Here is a 21,507-nt window from a genome sequence, read left to right on the forward strand (position 1 = left end):
CATTATATAAAATAAATACACTGAGAGCTGTTCCTTAACACCTAAACTGCCTTCATCCCCAGGTGTCAGAGCTGCTGGCCAACATGCCTGACCCCACCCAGGATGAGGTGCGGGGTGAAGCTGAGGACAGAGAGAAGAGATCATCTGACCGCAGCTCCCCGAAGGAGGACCTGGCTGACCTGGCAGTCAACACCAGTGAGACCGAGCTGCTGTCAGACATTTTTGGTCTGGACTTAAGAAGGGAGGGTGGGCAGTACAAGATCACCCCCCATAACCCCAATGCTAGCCTGACCGAACTGCTCAACTCCCCAGTTCCCTCCCCAAACCTACTAACCCCACCTACAGCACCCCCACCTGAGCTCAGACGGAGGCATCAGGTAAGAAGAAAAAATGTAGTAGTTTAAACATCTTTTAAAAAGTATCGCTCATCAGTGAGCCCACATATTTAGCTTAGTGTTATGTAGGAACTTTTCTTTAAAAACCATCAAATTCATCACTATTGTGGTTAATTGTATCTAATAATACATGTACAATGAAAGGAAAATGGCTAAATATGGCCAGATACTATAGTCACGCTAGCAGCTCTATGAAGATGTAGTTAAGCACAGCTTTGCTTTGAACGAACTGTTAATGTCAGCATGCTAACATGCTCACAAAGACAATGCTAACATGCTGATGTTGAGCAGGTGTAATGTTCACCATGTTCACTATCAGTGTTTGCATGCTAAAATTAGCTAATTAGCAGTAAACACAGCATACAGCTGTTGGGAATGTCATTAGTTTTGTATGTTGGGAATGTCATTAGTTTTGCACGTATTTGGTGAGAAACTAAAGTATTGGACAAATCAAAATGTTGACCTGGTGCTTGAGGAAAAGTCAGAGGATTAACAAAGTTGTTAAAGTTTATCATAACAGTGTTTCAGAGATGAAACATTGATATTTCATGGCAATCCATCCATAAATTGTTGAGTCATTTCAATCTGGACCACAGTGGTGGAGTGACCGTCAGAGTGACATTGGCTGATTGTTGATTATTGATTATTTAGTCATTAATGTCAACAATCAAATTTAAAGTCTGGAAAGAAAACATCCTAAGGTAGTATTTATTAAAAGTTTAACTGTCAAAAATGAATCTAACTAATCTAATCTGCTTCTTTGTATGGATGTGGTTTGATCAGATTTGACTGTCAGTAACTGAACAACCCACCCAGCTGTCTTCAGATTCTGATTCAAATCTTGCTCAAACCTGATTAGTTCAAGGAAATATGTGACATCAGGTTTTTCCAGCTGAGCGTCATCCACTTCAAACCAGTGAGCACAGCACAGAGAAATAAAGAAATACAGAGATCTCCCATGTCAGGGAGATGTATTTTTTCCTTTATTTCTTTCTTCAGCAGAGCAGAAACTTATTTTCTAAGCCAAGATGACAACATATTATATCAGCAGAGCAGAAGTGTGTAATGTATCAAAATTGTTCTGATTTTGACAGAAAATAGTTTGTTAATTTAGGATCCTATTAGTCATGAGAAGAAGCTGATTGAAAAAATAGTTTTTCAGGGCCTTTAAACTATGGCTAAAATACATACACTGTAAAACTGACTTGTTTGTCTGATAGTGTTTTCTGTTTCAGTCTAAGAGCTCTTCCACAGAGGAGAAGGAAGAAACACCAGAGACTGAATGTGAACCCAAGAAAACATCAGAGTATGTACACATTTTTGTTATGTTATCTGATAGCTATAACAAGCATTTTAACTGTGGTGGCAGGCAACAACATAGTGTTTACAGACAGTGGAGACATTAAAAGTACATATGGAATGCCATTAAACTGCAGTTATCAATATGCGGTAAAATGTGCCAGAGGTTCGGTGAGCATCCCAATAGAAGCCCAGTGTTCATGTTAAACAATGTTTGACCTATCACTAGGCCTGGGTATGCTGTTACAAATTTATTGGACCCTCTGACAAGCAAAACCATTCTCTACCCCTGAACTAATGTACCTTTAAACTGCCTTTAAATTCTACTCTCACCCAAGCAAAGAGCAGATACTCTGTGACATGACCTGGCCTTATAGCTACATTGTATCTGCTCAGGTTAAACTACAGTGGCTGGCCAGCTGGCTTGATAGGCAGTTTCAACTAAATGCCATGGCCTGCTCAGTAGTCAAACGACCATCATTACACAACTGGACACCACTACTTATAGAAATTTTAAATATAAGGGGAAGAATCAAACAGTTGTGGCCAGACCCAACATAGCACTTGCTCTGTAGAGTCAAAGTCAGACCATAGCACTCAGCACATAAGAGTGTGAAATAGCTACTTTCTGTCCAGAGTCAGGCACTAACATACAGTTTCATCCACTGATTGTCAGAAGGCAACACAAGACTGTTTCTGAATCTTACTTATGCGGAAATAATGATCTAAGCATTTCAGCCACATTTGTCCCTTATGAAAATGTGTGCAGTAAAGCAGAGCAAATAACAGGTCATGTCAGAAAACAAAGAATATGGATCTTTTTCTGAACAAAAACAAATATTTAGCATGGAAATTCTTTTTTGACTTGGAAGCAGTAGTTTGACAAGAAAAAAGGTCCACTTAGAAGCTTTTACCCCCCCTCCATTCTGCCTCATATTATGGTCTTGGAAAATTGATGAAGGTCTTCCTTAGGTCACTTGATGATGTTGTCAATGGTTTTCACAATGATTACTGAGCCAAATCAGGAAGATTGTGAGGTGTAGTGGAAAGCTCTGGAAGAAGCTAATAAGCTCGTAAGTAAGTTGTTTGGCAAAAATAAAATGTTTATTTTTATTTTTAGTCCACAAAAACCTTTATAGACATTGATACATACTAAATGCTCCTTACAACTAACCATTTGCAACAGTTTATTATTTATTCAGTTTTATTTTTATTTTATTTATTCATGAAGAAATATGATGATCCACGGGAAAATGTAGAGTTGAAATTGTAGTGACATGTAAAATACACACATTGATAATTTGGTTTATAGACTGTTATTTTATTCATCATTACTTTGTGTGCAAATCCATTTCGAGGGTTTCAGAGCAATGAAAATTTCTAGCAGCTTGGTGCTACAACTTGGCTTGCAGTGTGCAACAACTGCCTGTCAATTTACTTAGCCCTCTAAAATCTAAAAAACACAGTGAAATGAGTGAAGTCACAGCGAAGCATTACTGTATCGTATGTATGTGTGCAAGTATATATTGTGTTGTGATTTCAGGGCTGGGCATGTAGAGGAACAAGAGAAACAACAGAAGAATGAGAAGATGAAGCCAAAAGTTAGAAGGCATCACACCTCAAAGTCCGATGAACCAGATCTGCAGGAGTCTGCATTCTTGAAGAAGATCATAGCCTACCAGAGGAAACTACTGGTACGGGATACATTTCTGTCCTTTTCAGTTGCTTTTTCAATCCTGGTCGTGAGCTTCTCTGTCAACCCAATATTATTCAGTCCAACTTTGTATTCAGAGAGTTTAAACAAATGCTGGTTACATACAGTGTGGACAGTAAAACTGAAGAGGAGAGCTCTCACATTAATGCAGTGACATAAATGAAAGGAGTTGGATATTTTCATGTGATGATGTGAGCGATGACATGAAAAGTACAATTTTGAAACTAAATGATTATTTTAGGAGTTTGTAGTCTAACATCAAGTGCTCTGTCTGTAACACCCAGAAACACATTAGAAGCTCCTCTTTCTGTCTCCCCTGCAGAACTACTTTGCCAGGAACTTCTACAACATGAGAATGTTGGCGCTGTTTGTTGCCTTTGCAATCAACTTCATCCTCTTATTCTATAAGGTAATGGCACAGCATACCAAGGCTGTGTTAACTTGCACTTTTGGTAAGAAATAGAAACATTCTTTCTTCACAGACTTTCTTAGCACATTCAGAAAAGATTAAGTCTCTGGTACTGTTCACCCACTGTCCACTACCTGTCCAGCAGCAAACAGCAGATAGACACAGTTAGAGACCAGCTGGTGAAAATAGTGGAGCATTTAGCAGTAAAGAGCCAAATATTCTTTCTCAGTAATCGCTAGAGACCAAACCAGAGCTAAAAGAAGAAAGAATATTTTACTTAGATTCTTTGAGGTACCAGAAATATGATATGTTGGATATGCAAGTATCAATTTTATAAGGTGATAATATGTCAATGGTTTGTTTACAGCTTGCTTCGGTGCCCCCCAAACATCAATAAGTGCAGCTTTAATTTGCGACATATAGCTACTGTGGTTGGTTTTTTGTTGCCCTTCAAATAATAAAGTACAATAACTGCGCAACATAATGCATTGCGATAAACAGTACATACAAAATACATAACAAAATAAACAAAATGTTTTAAAAGTAACAATATGTTCTTCCTGGACAAAGTCCTAAAAAACTCAAAAAGTTGTGTCCACACCCTTTATATCGTAAAATTTGGGATAGGGGCTTCTTAAAATGAATAAACCCCTCTAACAACCTGTAAATACCTTGAAAATTCAAAGCTTTACAAAGGTTGTATATTTAACTTTAAGGGTAAACTATAGGATTGCTCATGAATTTATCGGTTACATCATCAGGGTCACATGATGTTGACTGTCAGGTTTTTTTTATTCTTACAAACGTAGCTTAAGGACTGATAAATTGTCCCTTACAGGTGTCTACATCCTCATCTGTGGCTGAAGAAAGGGAAGTGATGTACACCAGCAGCCAACCAGACAGTGGCGTTCAGTGGGATCCACTGGGTGGAGAAGCAGTGGAGACAGAGGAGGTGATGGATGAGACTGGGGGGCCCCTGAAGGCTGTCACGGTCCGTTTTGTCCTGGAAGAGAGCAGTGGATACATGGAGCCCATGTTACGGATCCTGGCCGTTCTTCACACTGTTATCTCCTTCTTCTGTATCATTGGATACTACTGTCTCAAGGCAGGATACTGACTATTGATATATAGCAGAAATAATTTAAAAACATTGGAGTCTGTATGTGATATTTCTCATTAAAATCATATATACATTAAATCAAAAACAAAATGATGTTCTCTTACACTCATTAAATGCTCCTTTTGTCTAGAATCTGCTATTTTTCTGAGATATTTTTAAAAATTTCTAATTCAAGGATCAGAAATTAAATAGCACTCCTATATTGTATATGGGTGTGTGTCTGTGACGTAGGTGCCACTGGTAATTTTTAAGCATGAGAAGGAGGTGGCCAGGAAGCTGGAATTTGACGGCCTTTATATCACAGAACAACCATCTGAAGATGACATCAAAGGACAGTGGGACAGACTGGTCATCAACACACAGTAAGTAGACCCCCTTTTATATAAGAGTGTGTATAAATAAATTTATAGGTTGTATTATATATTTATTGACAAAAGACAGGTACCAATGACTTAGAAATGTGGGAAGAACATGACGTACAGTTTGAGAAAACCTATTTATCAAAAGGGCATGGATGGTACAACCCGAAGTTCAGCTCCTGGTTGAGGTTCCTCTATCATGCCAGTGAAAGAAATTGGCCCTCTCTGTGTCAATGGTGTTACATTAGCGACTCCTACTAGTTTGGTATGGCACCTGTATGATGGAGCATGAACCTACCACATGTAACAATCCTGTGCAACTGAAAGTCATTACTGGCAGGGATGAAGTGGCTGACAATGAATCATGGAGATAGTACATGTCTGTTACAGCCCTCCACAACAATAGAGTCAGTAGGGACAAGGACTGCAGTGCAGAGTGGAAAAGCATTTCAGACTGGGAGAAAATATTTCCAAATAAAGTTTGAATTGCTCGAGTCTCTTGTTACAGTTCTTTACAGATACATTTTTGTAATACACCTTTATATTCGATGTAGCTCATGAGGCTTTTGTCCTTTGATTTTCAGATCTTTCCCCAACAACTACTGGGATAAGTTTGTGAAGAGGAAGGTAGGTGACACTGTTTTTGTAGACCTGGTAATGTCCTTCAAGCACTTACCAATCATATGAGTCATTGGAAATACTAAACCCAATTTATTCATCAAGCCATTTTAGTTGTGGAACAGCATAGTCTTGAGTTTGAGCTACAAAGAATTTAGGTTTTCTGAGGTTTTTTGAATATTTATATTAATATTATATTAATTTATTATAATATATATATACTTTAGGTTTAAATTATAGGAGCTGTAAAATCCGGACTAATTTAGATAGTGGGTTGCATCACACTCATTTTAATTAGAGAGAAGTTTCTTCTCTCTAATCAAGCTATGCGCTCAAAGACTTAGTCTAACTTCCATTCTCTCCCCCTCACTCACTCACAAAGTCTCTTTCTTGATCCATCTTCACTCTTCCCAACGCTTTTCTCTGTCTGTACAGTTATGTCTTTGAAGACATGCTACATATTTATGTGGCCAGTTACAGTGACAAGCGCGTGCACTCTTTGCTTCTCCGCTGCTGTTGTCCTGTCGTGTGCACACCGTTGCATGCACCCTGACTACCTGCGCCAATCCAATACGATTGTAGTGATGGCTGAATGAAAGAGGAGCGTTGTGTTTAGCTATTTTGCAGATGTAAATGAAAAAACTGCGAATTAGGATGTTCACTACTGTGGCAACAGCACCAATTTGTTTAAACACTTAAAAAATAACAAAAAGAGAACTGTGGAACAGAAAAGTAGGGAGAAGGAGGAGAATGCCTAAGACAGACCCCTGACACAGGGAAAGTCTTTTCAGAGAGGTATCCAAGTATACTAGTGAAATTTATATTTTTGTCAAATCTTCAGTTTTGGATTATGTTACATTTTCAAACTGTAATTGGTCATCATTAGCTGTTACTTTAGGAGACTGATTAAATATTCACTATATTCAGGCTTTCAAATAATAGATTCAGCCCACTGAAACGTGATATCTAAATTAATTATTTTAATTGAATTGAAAAAAATATAACTAATGTATTAAACAAGATGTAGCCTGTTGATGATGCATATACCTAATAAATCATAACACACTGGTCTCCACTACATCAAAGTACATAAGCCACTTTTAATAATAAAAAGTATTTATTGGTATTGATATGGGCGATTCTGACTGGGTTACAATACAGATGTTTGGGAGCCCTCTGAGATTTAAGCTCTTACATAACTTTTATCAAGGTCTTAGACCATAATTAGCTTGTCAGGGCTGTGGCTCGTTTGCCTCTCGTAATGAGTGTGAAGTCCAAATGAAAATTAAAATAATTGCAGCCCACAAAGCAGGAGAAGGCTATAAGAAGATAGCAAATAATTTTCAAGTAGCTGTTTCCTCACTACATAATGTAAATAAATAATGGCAGTTAACATCACTGTTCTGTTGCATGAACATGACACTCATGGAAGAGTCATGAGAAGAAAACCTTTTCTGCATCCTCACCAAAAAAATCAGCATCAGAAATTTGCAAAGGAAAATCTAAACAAGCCTGATGCATTTTGCCAACAAGTGCTGTGGACTGATGAAGTTTAAATATAACTTTTTGGCTGCAATGAGCAAAGGTATGTGTGGGGAAAAAAAGTGGGCAGAAATTCATTAAGCTGCTGCCATGGCCCTCACAGTCCCCAAACCTAAACCTCATTGAAAATCTATGGGTAGACCTCAAAAGAGCGAGGCAGGCAAGACGGCCCAAGAATCTCACAGAACTAGAGGTCTATTGAAAGGAAGAATGGGTTAAAATTCCCCAAACAAGAAAGGAAAAAGTTGGCTACAAAAAGGATTTACAAATTGGGATACTGGCCAAAGGGGGTGTTTCTAAGTACTGACCAAGCAGGATGCTCAAACTTTAGTTTCAGGCCCTTTTCCTTTTTTGTTATTTTGAAACTGTAAAAGATGGAAATAAAACATAATCTTGCTTATAATATTAAAGAAATGTGTCATCTTTAACATTATGCATTTTGGAAATCAGGTCATCTTTTAATTGTTTAGCTGTTCACAGTAAAAGAAAATTTGACCGGGGTAGCCAGATTTTTTCATGCCACTGTATGTCACATTTCAGTGAACCCTTTCAGTGTATCTATAAATTCTATTTGTATTCCCTTCTCTTTAGGGATGTAGCTATTAGATTATTAGGTTAGACTATACTGTCCAGGTTTTTTTTTTTTTTTTTACAAAAATCTTTTATCAAGGTAGCCCCCTGATAAAAATACTTCCAATTTGATCTGCAAATCTTTGGAACTTTTAGTTATTACAGTGAACAGAGCCAAGTTTGGGACGATTTAAAATGGATATAAATCAGCCTAAACCTCCTGTTAACTGAGGCTGGCACAGTGGATGTACTGACAGCCACAAGCTGAGGACAGCGCCTTTGCTAGGCAGCTTCTTGTGTCAAGTGTGTAAGTCCTGTAAAGGAACTCCTTGTCATATGCCCCTGCATAGCCGATGTTTAATTTAAAAAATTAAATTTTAGAGAAGCTGTTGTTCCACAACATTTTTAGAGAAAATTTGCCACTTAAAAGTATTTCATCAAGAATGCTGCTCTTCCTCAGGTGATGGATAAATATGGAGAGTTTTACGGCCATGACCGCATCAGTGAGCTGCTGGGAATGGACAAGGCGGCACTGGACTTCAGTGATGCTCACAAAAAGAGAAAACCCAGGAGAGACAGCTCACTGGCTGCTGTGTGAGTGTTCTTTGTGTGTGTGTGTGTGTGTGTGTGTGTGTGTGTGTGTGTGTGTGTGTGTGTGTGTGTGTGTGTGTGTGTGTGAGTGTGAGAGATTTATTTATTTATTTATTCATTTTTGACAAATTTCTAATTTAAAAACCAGTTTAATTTGAGAATGAGGGCATGCAAAACAAGGAAGCTGACTATCAAAATTTACACATATCATTTTACACCAAAGACTAGCAGGTGCTGTAATGTTAATTACTGGCTATAGTATTCTGTGGTGGGCTGACTAGAGTTTTTCCAATACTTAAGAGGACAGACTCTAGTCAAAGTGCATTCATATCTGTATTTTATAAGTTGTTTTATCAGCTAAAAAGGCAGAAATGTTTATTGCTGTTCAGATCAGTACCCTTACACCATAGGCCATTCACTGATTGTCATCCAGACACAAAAAAATATTATGTTATTTACTGTACACATGAAGAAAGTCCACAGGGCAGTCTCTCACAAGTATTTTGAGACTGGGAGTTCATGTATCCAGTTGTACAAGCAGGATTTGTATTCACCCTCAGTAAGCTTTGCCTTGGAGGTTGACCCAGGGCAAAAAAATCCTATGAAAAAGGGGGCTCATACATGATCATCCTACAGCCTCTTTTTCGTCTGTTAACAGGCTGAGCTCCATTGATGTCAAGTACCAGATCTGGAAGCTGGGGGTTGTATTTACAGACAATGTAAGTATTTAGAAATACAATTAATTCACCAGCCGTGTCTGGCTCCATCATGTGGATTCACTGTAGATTTGGCTGTGTGTGTGTAAGAGGCCTTGTAAAATTCCTTTCTTCTCATAGTAAGATTTTAAAAAGTTTCTATTAAACTCTAAACATCCAGTTTTCTATTTTCCCCCTTTTGTTTCCCCTTAAGCAGTTTTAAAATAGTTAAAATCATCTTATCTCATACTGTGTGACAATATCATATGTATTCTGTATCGGCTTGTTAAAGCTTTTCATACAGCAGTATGATGTTTACACCAAGTGAAAGATTGAATTCACATACTCCATGTATGTTATGTCTGAACCATCATATCGAATGGAAATATTGTAAATGTGTACATATTTCACACATGCTGGCGTTTACATGTAATCTTTGGATAATTTAAAGTACAGTTCACATTTTTTCACAGCTCTTAAAATGATGGTCACATGCCAAGTTTTTGACTCTGTAATGATTCCTCCTGTTCATACTGGCCAATAAGAGATCCATTACTAACGTTCTTCCAATGAAAAATATTGAGGACAAGTGGGGCACGCAGTCCTCCTACAGTGCAAAAATACATTCCAAGCTTAATAAGTTAAGTTATTATGAGGCTGAGCTAGAGAAATCAAGTAAGTAACATCCAAAGGTGCAGTCTTTGGAATCACCTAGGGAATTTGTGCTTCCTACACATATAAGAAACAAAAATTCCCTATTTGTGTTTCCAAAGAGAGAGTTTCCTTGTTCAGCTGTGGTGGAGGGAGAGAATTTTGTACCAAAAAGACTAACTTTGGAGAATTTATCTAACTCAGACTGCTGAAGCCTCAAATGAACTTCAGACAAAATTAGAATGTATTTTTGCATTGAACAAGCACAGGATATATTAATGGCCAATATGAACAGGAGGAATGATTACAGCGAGCAAAACCTATTTCAGTGTTAAAACAGGTACCTTTCTTAGTTCTCTCACACTCACTGCAATAGTCACTATAGCTCTTTGACTAACCCCCCCCCTCCATCCCTGCAGTCCTTCCTGTATCTGGCCTGGTATATGACCATGTCCATCCTGGGTCACTATAACAACTTCTTCTTTGCTGCCCATCTACTTGACATCGCCATGGGTTTTAAGACTCTACGTACAATCTTGTCCTCGGTCACACACAATGGCAAACAGGTAAATAAACTACAGTGGCTTCAGAAAGTATTCAGACCCTTTCACTTTTGATGTGTTCCCAGGAGCACAGTGGTATCAATAATTGTCAAATGAAAGAAGTTTGGAACCACCGGGACTCTTCATAGAATTTGCCATCTGGCCAAACTGACCAGGCAAAAAGGGACTTGGTAAGGGATGTGACTCTCTTGGAGTTTGCCAAACAGTATTTTAAGAACTCTAAGTATGATGAAAAAGATTCTGGTCTTGTGAGACAATTGTAACCCGTTTTAGCAGAACTGCAAATCTTATGTCTGGTGAACAAGAGGTATTGCTCATCATCTGGCTAATACCGTGCCAGCATCTTGTTATGGGGGTTGATCTCAGCAGTAGGAACAGGGAGACTGGTCAGAATTGAGGGAAGGATGAATGCAGCCAAATACAGAGAGGTACTTGAAGAAAACCTAATCCAGAGTGCATGTGACCTGAAACTGGGGTGACAGTTCACATTTCAGCAAGACAATGACCCAACGATACAGCCAAGACATCACTGGAGTAGCTTCATGACAAGTCTCTGACTGTTCTTGGGTGGCCCAGCCAAAGCCCAGACTTAAACCCCATAGAACATGTGTGGAGAACCTTGACAATGTCAGTTCACATGTCAGTTCTGATTGAGCCTGAGAGGATCTGCCAGGAAGAATTGGACAAACTGCCCAAATCCAGGTGTGCAAAACTTCTAGAGTATTACCCAAGAAGACTTGAAGCTATAATTGCTGCCAAAGGGGCTTCTACAAAGTACTGCATTAAGATATTATAACATTATCTGTAATGACTTTACAAGTGATAATGCTGTACTGTATGTTATGACCTATGTCAGCTTGTTTTGGAGTTCTTCTGCCCTTGAATGGCAAGAAAAATCATCTAATGCAATTTAAAAGTGGCCGGACTGAAACCTATTCTGCTACTGTAGTTTAGTTGTGCTTCTGAGATGCCCTTCTGCACATTGTACTAAGCTACTAAACTTCTAGTTTTAATCACTCTGACCATTTTCCTCTGACTTCCTCTGACTTATTTAACACCGGATTATTTTTTTTATAGTATCATCATTAGAAAGCTACACATATAGAGCAATAAAAATACCAGGAGACTCTACTGTAAAATACACTACCTTGTTGACACGCATTAATTGCACTCAGTAGTACTAATTTATATAAATTCACAAATTCTTAGCAGTATCCAAAAATATGAGTCTGGGTACAGATAAACACTAACATTTCAGTTTGAGTGAAATGTCATGTCATAAAGTGAAAGAGATAAATTAATTAATTAATTAATTAAGAGATAAAATAATGACTGTATATATGATTACACATCAGATACACAAGTGGTTTAGAACAAACAATAACCAAACCCAAATGTGACATCACTGCAGAAATTTTCAATACATTTAATTTTCATTTCATTACTCCTGTTTTTCTAAAAGATTAACCATTTTTCAAAAACACTTTACACATTATTATTGATTTATCTTACATCTTTCACTTTTAAATTTGACAAAAAGGCTTTTGTAGGAAAAAAGCCAATTGTCATTTTTCCACCAAAGTGATGAATCTTGTATTGGTCATGTTTATTTAGACTCCGTTGTGCATCTCAGCAGCCTTGTCTCTGCTCCTGTCTTCCAGCTGGTTTTAACGGTTGGCCTCTTAGCAGTGGTGGTGTACCTCTACACAGTAGTGGCCTTCAACTTCTTTAGGAAGTTCTACAACAAGAGTGAAGATGGAGAACTGCCAGACATGAAGTGTGACGACATGCTGACAGTGAGTATGAGTAGTGTATTGGTCAACACCATTGACGCAAACATTCTCAATATATTTGATTTAATATTATGTTTAGGGCAAAACAAACCTCCTGTTTGGCATGAACCTAAACTGAGCAATGGCAGACTCTGTTGGTTAGTATTACACGTGAGCATAATAACAGCCTTTTAGGTACAGAGGTAAGGTTGACTAAGCTTGTAATGAATAACGACTCTGTATGGATGAAGGGTATGGTGGTGGATGTTTCAGCAAATAGCAGTTAAATGTGTGGACATTAAGACCATGGTTTGACTTTTCAGCTATTCAGTCTCATTGCTCTGGGCAGTGGCTCACTGCTGTTCAGGCTGATAATGTCTCATTGAAAGTAGGAAGTATCCTGTGTAGCCTGTTAGTAAAGAGGGTCTAGCTCCATTTATGGAAAGAAAGTCATGGGTCAGAGCTTTTAGTCTGACGGTGTTCACCCTCAGGCTTTGTCTATGGTCCGGCTGAGCTGCTGTAAGATTACATGTTCATTTCTTGTCATATTTTTTTCCAAGCATCTGTTAGTTTTACAGGAATAGCAACAGTCCACATGACAAAAAAGATTAATTTTATGCTACTAACCTGAGGCTTATATCATGATGCAAATTCAATTTAAGGCTTTGTTTGCATTATACTATCTGGCTTCATGAAAGCCATTGTTAGTGATGTTGGATAATGGGATCTGAAATGAAAAATAGAACTGTCAACTTGTTTCATGATACTGGAGCAGGTTAACCAGAATATGCAGCATAAGTTACCATTTGTATTCATCTTGGTTAGGTGGGACTGCTTTGAGATACAGGAATGTAATACTGGAGTTTAACCCAAAACCCTGCTAATTCAATCATCTCACTTCATGATACAGGCCAATAAACAGTGATAACAGGTTAATGCTGCTTTTTAAACTTTGATGGTGTAACCCTATACATTTGCACAAAAGTTGTAATGCATGTTAGTAAAGACCGAATGAATTACAGCTGTGATGATGCTTTTCCCTGCTGCCAAGCCATTTGAACGAAGTACTATATAAGGGCACTATGGTTTGTGTTTTCTGGAGCTGGGGGGGGGGGCTTCTGTCACCCAGAAATTTCAGGACACACACATTCTAATCCCCTGTAGTCAGCCAGCCATAGCATTCCATAGAGTTCTTCTGTTTCCTATTAAGGGGCCAGAGGTGGCAGCTCTGCCTGGTCTACAGGAAGGTGACACAGGCTTAGTGGGATAGAGGGATAGACTGATGAAGGGCCACTAACCTGGGAGGTTTCTGCTCTTTTCTATTCACCCTTACACTCACAGCAGAGTGAGATGATCTGAGCTGATCTGTCCTTTTCTATTCACTCTATCCTCTCTTAGTCTTCATCTTTCTCTCTCTGCACTGGGTTTTTCCTGTCTTCCCCCCTCTGTCTTCTTATGCTCAGTTCCTTTCTGCATCTTGTTCCCTCTGTGTAGAGTATACTGTTTAACATTTTAAGTATTTGTCACTGTTTCTGATTCTCTTTACAGTTTTCCCCCAAATCTGACTCTTTCTCTGTCTTTGAACTTGATTTTAAAGTGATTATGTTTTTTGTACATTGTTGTAGAAACATGAATAGAACAAAAGCATTTTCAACGTTAATGTGTAAAGGCACATAGACCATATGACCGAATTAAACCCAAATCAAGAAAAAAGTTATGTATTACCCGTGTGATAGATTACTTTTGGCCTTTTGATATCATGAACTTTTCCAAACTAATACTTTGCATTGTTGAAAGGCTGACTATCTGCACAGAAAAACAGCTACTAACATCAGAGATCCTCGACAACCACTTACATTTACATAACAAAATATATATATATTTTTTTTTTGCTTATTTTTTTCTGAAGCTATCTGTACTTAGAACCTTGACTCTAAACATACAAGATTCATTGATGTACTTAAATAGTCACAATTTTTGTGTCCCTGATTTTTAAATATTACTGTAATTTATTGAAAAAAAGGAAAGTTTACAAATTTCATTGCAATATTTCAGAGAAGCTGATGTAAATTTAGTCTATGTGATCTCACTGCAATACTGTAATCATATCTGCTCCCAATTTCAAATCCGGCGTGTTAAATTTCATCTTGGTCTCTCTCTCTCTCTCTCCCCCCTACTTCTTGTGTATCTCTTGCCCTCTCTGCTAGTGCTACATGTTTCACATGTATGTAGGTGTGAGAGCAGGTGGAGGGATTGGTGACCAGATTGAAGACCCAGCAGGTGACGAGTACGAGATCTATCGCATCATCTTTGACATCACCTTCTTCTTCTTTGTCATTGTAATCCTCCTGGCTATCATCCAGGGTGAGATAGACACACAGACACACAGACACACACACACACACACACACACACACACACACACACACACACACACACACACACACAGACTGTACTGACGGGTTCAAGCCCAAGGAAATACTGTAGCTGTTTTTTTTATTTATTTACTTTTGGAAGGTAAGTCATGTGTTTTAAATATGCTGGCACTATCTAGAAATGATAACTCAGCAATAGACAAAGTGATCATTTTTTCCAAAAATATTTTTTTTCTTTCAAGTGCAAGACAAAATTCAGAACATTGACAGGACAACACGAGGGAAACAAAACAATGAATACAGGACAATTACAAAGTCAAAGAACAAAGGGGATTTATAGTTCAGACCCTTAGTATTTTGACAGTTACACATGTTTTAGACTTCAGGCTCTGATCTTCAGCACATTCAGTTTGAAATAAAATAACGGATACTAAAATAAAGTGCAGAGTCTCAGCTTTAAATTGAGCATGTATCCATCAGTATGGAAAGAACTGTGTGAGAGATATAGCCCTTTTAACACACAGTGCCCAAATTTTAGGGGTTCAAAAGTAATTGGACAATTGGCTGCTAAATGTTTCTTGGGCAACTGCGCGTTGTTTCATTGTTACTTGATGCACAAAAGAGCTCACATGTTGCTTAGAGTTGACTGAGAGTTGAGAGTTGCCATTTAGATTGAGGTGAAGTTGTCTGTCAGTATGAGGAATAAAGAGGTGACTGTGCAAGTGAAAGATGGACAAAAAAAGGAACAGCTCATGACCCAAAGCCACCACTTCATCTATCAGACATGATGATGATTCTGTTATGCTTGGGAATGAACGGCTGCCAGTGAAACTGACACACTGGCATTTTTTGATGATTTCACCGCTGATGGAAGCAACAGGATGAATGCAGAGGTATAAAGGAGAATTCTGTGTTTGCTCAAATTCAGCCAACTGCATCAAAACTTATTGGACAAAATCGTATAATTTAGCAGGAAAACAATCCTAAACATACAGATAAAAGAAACCAAAGAAGAGAGGCCACTGCTTAGTGATAATGCAGAACAGAACATCTGGTTTCACTTAACGTGTAATCTTCACATTCTTTAGCTACATTAATCCCAACAAATAATCAAAGCGATCAAAGGTTCATAATAGTAATAAAGTGAATAAATGATAAAGTTAGTGATCCATGCTAGTTTACTTTCACAGCCTCAGGAATCAGTTCCAAAAAGTGTATAATTTAATGTTAAAGTTCCCCCTCCACTCAATAATGTGCTTTGGTCTTTACTTCTCTTAGATGTATGACCTTCACTGTTCAGATTGATGTATGTTCTGGAAGGCTGTTTTTAAATTCATATTTTGAAGGGATAAAGTTTCTCTGTGCTGAGTTTTAGTTATGTGCCTGCGAGCATGATGTATGACAAAAGAAGTAGTCTGGAAGCCAATCCTGGTCCAATAAATAGCTTACACAAGTGTGTTGTGGAAACTTGAAGCTTGCATTGCACACACATTGAGAATGGTCTTTCAGTTATGTAGGAAACATTTTGTATCCAGCAGTTAAACTTCTGAAATGAAAAATATTTGCATATTCATAGTTGTGGATTTTTCAATGAGGGAGGAGTTGTTTTCATGCAGCATTATTTTAATGGTGCATGTAATATCCTGACGTTTTATATAAACAAATAAAATTGTGATCATAACTATGATAATAAAAAAAGGACTTAAAGCCTCTTTCTTGAATAGCAAGAGAAACTCATATAGACCCAGTACTATTAAAAGGTCAGTTGGATAAAACAGAAGACTTATGGTCTCCGGCTATTAAACTTCTGAAACGAAAAATATTTGCATAGTCATAGTTCTGAATTTTTCATTGAGGGAGGAGTTGTAGATGTCATTTTAAGAATTTGTAACCAGGTAAATGAACTATTTGATGGAAAACCATATCAGACACAAATTATTATTCAAAGCAGATAATTTTTATATATTGTCAAACATGACTAGAAGGGATTTTTAAAAATCGTATTAATCTTATTGCAGTCACAAGCATGAGGCCATTTCACATCACACATTTGGACTTGTTATAGTTGGAAAAGCACAGGTATAACTAATAACACTAATGATGACTTTGTTCCATTTGTACCACAGTTACCTGTGTCAGTGGATCATCACGCATAATGGCCCTAGAACAACTAAATGGAATGCAGCCATCATTAATATCAATTTTTATTCCTGATATGATATATTTTTGAACTATATTCCAGATTTACAAGCTGATGTGCACATGAGTCGAAGACGGCATTTTAAGCTTTGTAATGGCATTATTTTAATGTTGCATGTAATACACTGATTTTGTTTTACATAAACAAATAAAATTGATCATTACTATGATAATAAAAAAAGGACTTAAAGCCTCTTTCTTGAATACCAAGAGATACTCATATGAAACCAGTACTATTGAAAGGTCAGTTGGATAAAACAGAAGACTTATGGTCTCCAGGTTGTTTTGGTGCAGAGGTAAGGAAGTGAATTAAGTAAGTCAAACTATGTTGACTCAAACTCCAAAAGAGAAAGCTGGGTCGTTTAATTTGTTCAACATCTGTGCTCTGTGAAATTCTAGGGTTGATCATTGATGCTTTTGGAGAGCTGAGGGACCAGCAGGAACAAGTGAAAGAAGATATGGAGGTGAAAACAAACACACACACACGCATGCACAAGCACGGACACATGCACGCACATACACAATCTTTACCAATTTAAACAACACAGTATTATACAGTAAATGAATGACATTGTATTGAAATACACACTGCCAGATATTGTTACAACCCCCCACTCCCAAATCCCCAATATACCCATCACATTTGCATGATATCATGATGCAGATTGCTATTTACAGTTTACTAAGTAGGGAGGTAGGGCAGATAAAAACCCACAGGTAAATGTTGTGTGTAATGATGGTCCCTTAACATTTCCATGTTTCTCTTCCAGACCAAATGTTTTATCTGTGGAATAGGTAATGACTACTTTGACACAGTGCCACATGGCTTTGAAACACATACGCTACAGGAGCACAACTTGGCCAACTACCTGTGAGTACATCTGGAGTTTGTGTTTGTTTGTACACACACAAAGCACTTTATTAGGAAAACCTGTACACCCGCTAATTCATGCAGTTATTGTAATTTTTATTACTAATGCATAAAATCATGCAGATACAGGTCAGGAGCTAGGAGCTTCACTTAATGTTCATATCAATCAACAGAATAGGTAAAAATAAAACCATGGCATGATTGTTGGTGCCAGACGGGCTGGTTTGAGTATTTCTGAAAGTGCTGGTCTCCTGGGATTTTCACGCACAACAGTCTTTAGAGTTTACTCAGCCTAGGGCCAAAAGCAAAAAACATCCAGTGAGCAGCAGTTCTGTGGACAAAAAACGCCTTGTCAATGAGAGAGGTCAGAGGAGAATGGCCAAACTGGTTGGCGCTGACATAAACACTACTGTAACTCAGATAACCACTCTTTACAAATTTGGTGAGCAGACAAGGATCTAAGAATGCAAAACACATTCTTCCTTGATGTGGATTAGCTACAACAGCAGACCACCACGTGAGGTGCTGCACAGGCACAGGCTTTCCAACCCAGTTGAAGACTGGGAAAACGTAGGCTGATCTGATGAATCTACTGAATTCTACTGAGGCTGGTAGGGTCAGAATTTGGTGTCAACAGCATGAATACATGGGCCCAACCTGCCTTTGTCAACAGTCCAGGATGGTGGTGGTGGTGTAATTGTGTGGGGAATGTTTTCTTGCTGACCATGTGCATCCCTTCATGGGAAGATGGGTAAATGTGCAGCCACATTTACCCATCTTCTAATGGTTACTTCCAAGCATGATAATGCTCCAGTCCACAAAGCAAGTCCTCTCAAACTGGTTTAATGAACATGACAATGAGTTCATTGTACTTAATCCAGTAGAAGACCTTTAGGAATTAGTAAAATGGGAGATTGGCAACATGATTGTGCAGCTGACAAATTTGCAGAAATTATGTGATGCAATCGTGTCAGCATTGGACCAGAATCTCACAGGAATGTTTCCAACATCTTTGGGAATCCTTGCCAGGAAGAAATAAGGCCGTTTTGAGAGCAAATGGTAAATGGTAAAGCGACCACACTTGCATAATGCTTCCCTAATCTTATCGACCATTCAAAGCGCTTTACACTACATGCCACGTTCACCCATTCACACACACATTCATACATCACGCTCATACACACTCACACATACCGATGGCACAGCCATCAGGGTAATTTGGGGTTCAGTATCCTGCCGAAGGACACTTCAACATGCTGACTGGAGGAGCTGGGGATCCACATCCGGTTAGTGGACGACCCGGTCTACCTCCTGCGCTGCCCCACAGCAAAGATAGGCCCTACCTAGTATTAGTAAGGTGTTCCTAATAGTACTTAGTATCTGTGTGTTCTTACACCTCTAAAAGAGTGCCAACCATTGTTTAATCATTAGGACCTGAATTCTTCAGCTTCCTGTAACGAAAGTAGAATTACAAACAGGTATAGCTGAGCTCGTTACTATAGCTATTATGTCTTCATTATGTAATAAAACTAATTGGGAGACTCAGCGGGTGCTGGGCTCTCATTGGTTTATAAAGACTAGCAGTTTTTTGAGTGTACTAACCTAAACTAGTTAGTAATAATTTTCACATAAGGAAACAAGAAACACAGAGTTATGATGATATTCTTTGTATTTATTGCTCTGGAACTTTGATGCTTGAATTTCAGGAAATGGAGAAAAAGGATACTGAAAACACCAGAACATCAGTGTCTCCACAGTACACAACCTGCTGGTTATTTATTGCTGCGTTATTATTTAACCAACATGAAAATATTAAAAAGCAAAGTTATAGTTTCCACCTTAATTCACTTTAATTAATCTCCAATTACTGCTCCCTCCCTGTCATTCACTCTCCTAAGTCTCTCAATCACAGAGACTCCCTGAAGTGGCACTACTTAATTAGTATTCTTTTAGTCTATTTATTATTGAGTGCTATGAATGCATCTGTAAACCTATCATACAGCCAACATGAACATCAGGTCAATGCACAGTGGTTGTCTTTTTAACAACGAGAATTTTGGACACACAATTATGACAGAGCTCGTCAGACAGCTGGGGTCTCCGAGGATTACTGTCCTGCCTGGAAAGCGATGGATGCGGTGCAGAGAGAGGTAACAAATGTGAGGCTGCTGAGCCTCACATTTACATGCTTGGCTATGAAAAGACCCGCACAAACCTCCACTGCCAAGTCTTTTCATCACAAATGCAATATCACGTGCCAACAAAATGGAAGATCTGGAACTTACCATATCTATGCAGAATAACATACAGGACTGCATCATTATGATTATTACGGAAATGTGCCTCAACCTGACGATTACGGAGAAGACTGTTAGGCTAGCAGGCCACATAGTACACCATCACGACAGGAGCAAACAGTAACTGGTGCACAAATGTAAAAGTCGTTGATAACCATTGCTCCCCGGACTTGGAATATTTATCAATAAAATCTCACCCTTTCTGTATGTTGTGAGAATGAACGGTGCTGATACTAATACTGATACTACAGAAGCTTTGGGCTATCTAACCACCTTTAGCAAAGAACAGAGTGCCCATCCTGATAGTTTTTCCAATAGCAGGTGGTCTCAACCAAGTAAATCTAAAGACTGTCCTCACAAAATTCTATCAACATATGCAGTGACCCACAAAAGGAAAAAAAAACACACTTGATAAAGTTTATAGCAACATTAAACAAGGGTACAAAGCGTCACCTCTCCCACATCTGGGCCAGTCAGACTAAATCTCCCTGTTTGTAACCCCAGCATACAGACCTCTTGTCAACATGGTCTAACCAGCTGCTAGGGAAACACAGTGCATTTGGAAAGTATTCAGACCCCTTCAGTTTTTTTCACATTTCATTATGTTGCAGTCTTATGCTAAAATGAAAAAAAAAAAAAAAAATCACTTTTTCCTTCATCAATATACTCTCAATACCACTTAATTTCGAAGCCGAAACAGGATTTTAGAAATTTTTGTAAACTTATTAAAAAGCAAAAACAGAAATATCACATTGACATAAATATTCAGACCCTTTGATATGACACTTGAAATGTTTTCCTTTGATCATCTTTGAGATGTTTCTACACCTAATTGGAGTCAGCCTGTGGTAAATTCAATTGATTGGACATGATTTGGAAAGGCAAAAACCTGTCTATATAAGGTCTCACATCTTACAATGCATTTCAGAGCAAAAACCAAGCCATAAGGGTCAAGGGAACTGCCTGCAGAGCTCAGAGACAGGATTGTGTCGAGGCACAGATCTGGGGAAGGCCACAAAAAAATTCCTCTGCATTGAAGGTTTCCAAGAGCACAGTTGCCTCCATAATGCTTAAATGGAAGAAGGTTGGAACGATCAGGACTCTTCATAGAGTTGGCCACCTGGCCAAACTGAGCAATCAGGGGAGAAGGGCCGTGGTAATAGAGGTGACCAAGAACACGATGGTCACTCTGGCTGAGCTCCAGAGTTCCTGTGTGGTGAAGGACAGATGGGCAACCATTTCTGCAACACTCTGCCGATCTGGCCGGATGAAAGCCTCTCGTCATTGAGAGTTTGCAAAAAAGCACCTAAAGGAGGTCTCAGACTGTGACAAACAAGATTCTTTAGTCTGATGAAACCAAGATTGAACTGTTTGGCCTCAGTTCTAAGCGTCATGTCTGGAGGAAACCAGACACGACGCTTAGAATTGGTTGTTTTTATAGAAGTTTCCCCCATCTCCAGACAGGAA

General features: G+C 38.5%; 1 protein-coding gene across 1 annotated transcript in view; it reads left to right on the forward strand.

Moving 5' to 3' along the window:
• Positions 1-21,507, forward strand: part of ryr2a (ryanodine receptor 2a (cardiac)) — a gene marked incomplete at its 5' end in the record, with an annotated part of 184,614 nt that overhangs the window by 158,316 nt on the left and 4,791 nt on the right. Inside the window, 14 exons of the mRNA XM_040123032.1 lie at positions 63-377; positions 1,631-1,701; positions 3,238-3,388; positions 3,731-3,817; positions 4,656-4,922; positions 5,169-5,299; positions 5,881-5,923; positions 8,487-8,620; positions 9,276-9,336; positions 10,383-10,529; positions 12,188-12,322; positions 14,506-14,662; positions 17,272-17,336; positions 17,643-17,743. Of these exons, the coding sequence (XP_039978966.1) occupies positions 63-377; positions 1,631-1,701; positions 3,238-3,388; positions 3,731-3,817; positions 4,656-4,922; positions 5,169-5,299; positions 5,881-5,923; positions 8,487-8,620; positions 9,276-9,336; positions 10,383-10,529; positions 12,188-12,322; positions 14,506-14,662; positions 17,272-17,336; positions 17,643-17,743 (1,865 nt within the window). The remainder of the gene's footprint in view (positions 1-62; positions 378-1,630; positions 1,702-3,237; positions 3,389-3,730; positions 3,818-4,655; positions 4,923-5,168; positions 5,300-5,880; positions 5,924-8,486; positions 8,621-9,275; positions 9,337-10,382; positions 10,530-12,187; positions 12,323-14,505; positions 14,663-17,271; positions 17,337-17,642; positions 17,744-21,507) is intronic.

Source organism: Xiphias gladius, unplaced genomic scaffold (assembly GCF_016859285.1).
Source record: "Xiphias gladius isolate SHS-SW01 ecotype Sanya breed wild unplaced genomic scaffold, ASM1685928v1 HiC_scaffold_1473, whole genome shotgun sequence".
In the NCBI taxonomy this organism is placed as follows: Eukaryota; Metazoa; Chordata; class Actinopteri; order Istiophoriformes; family Xiphiidae; genus Xiphias; species Xiphias gladius.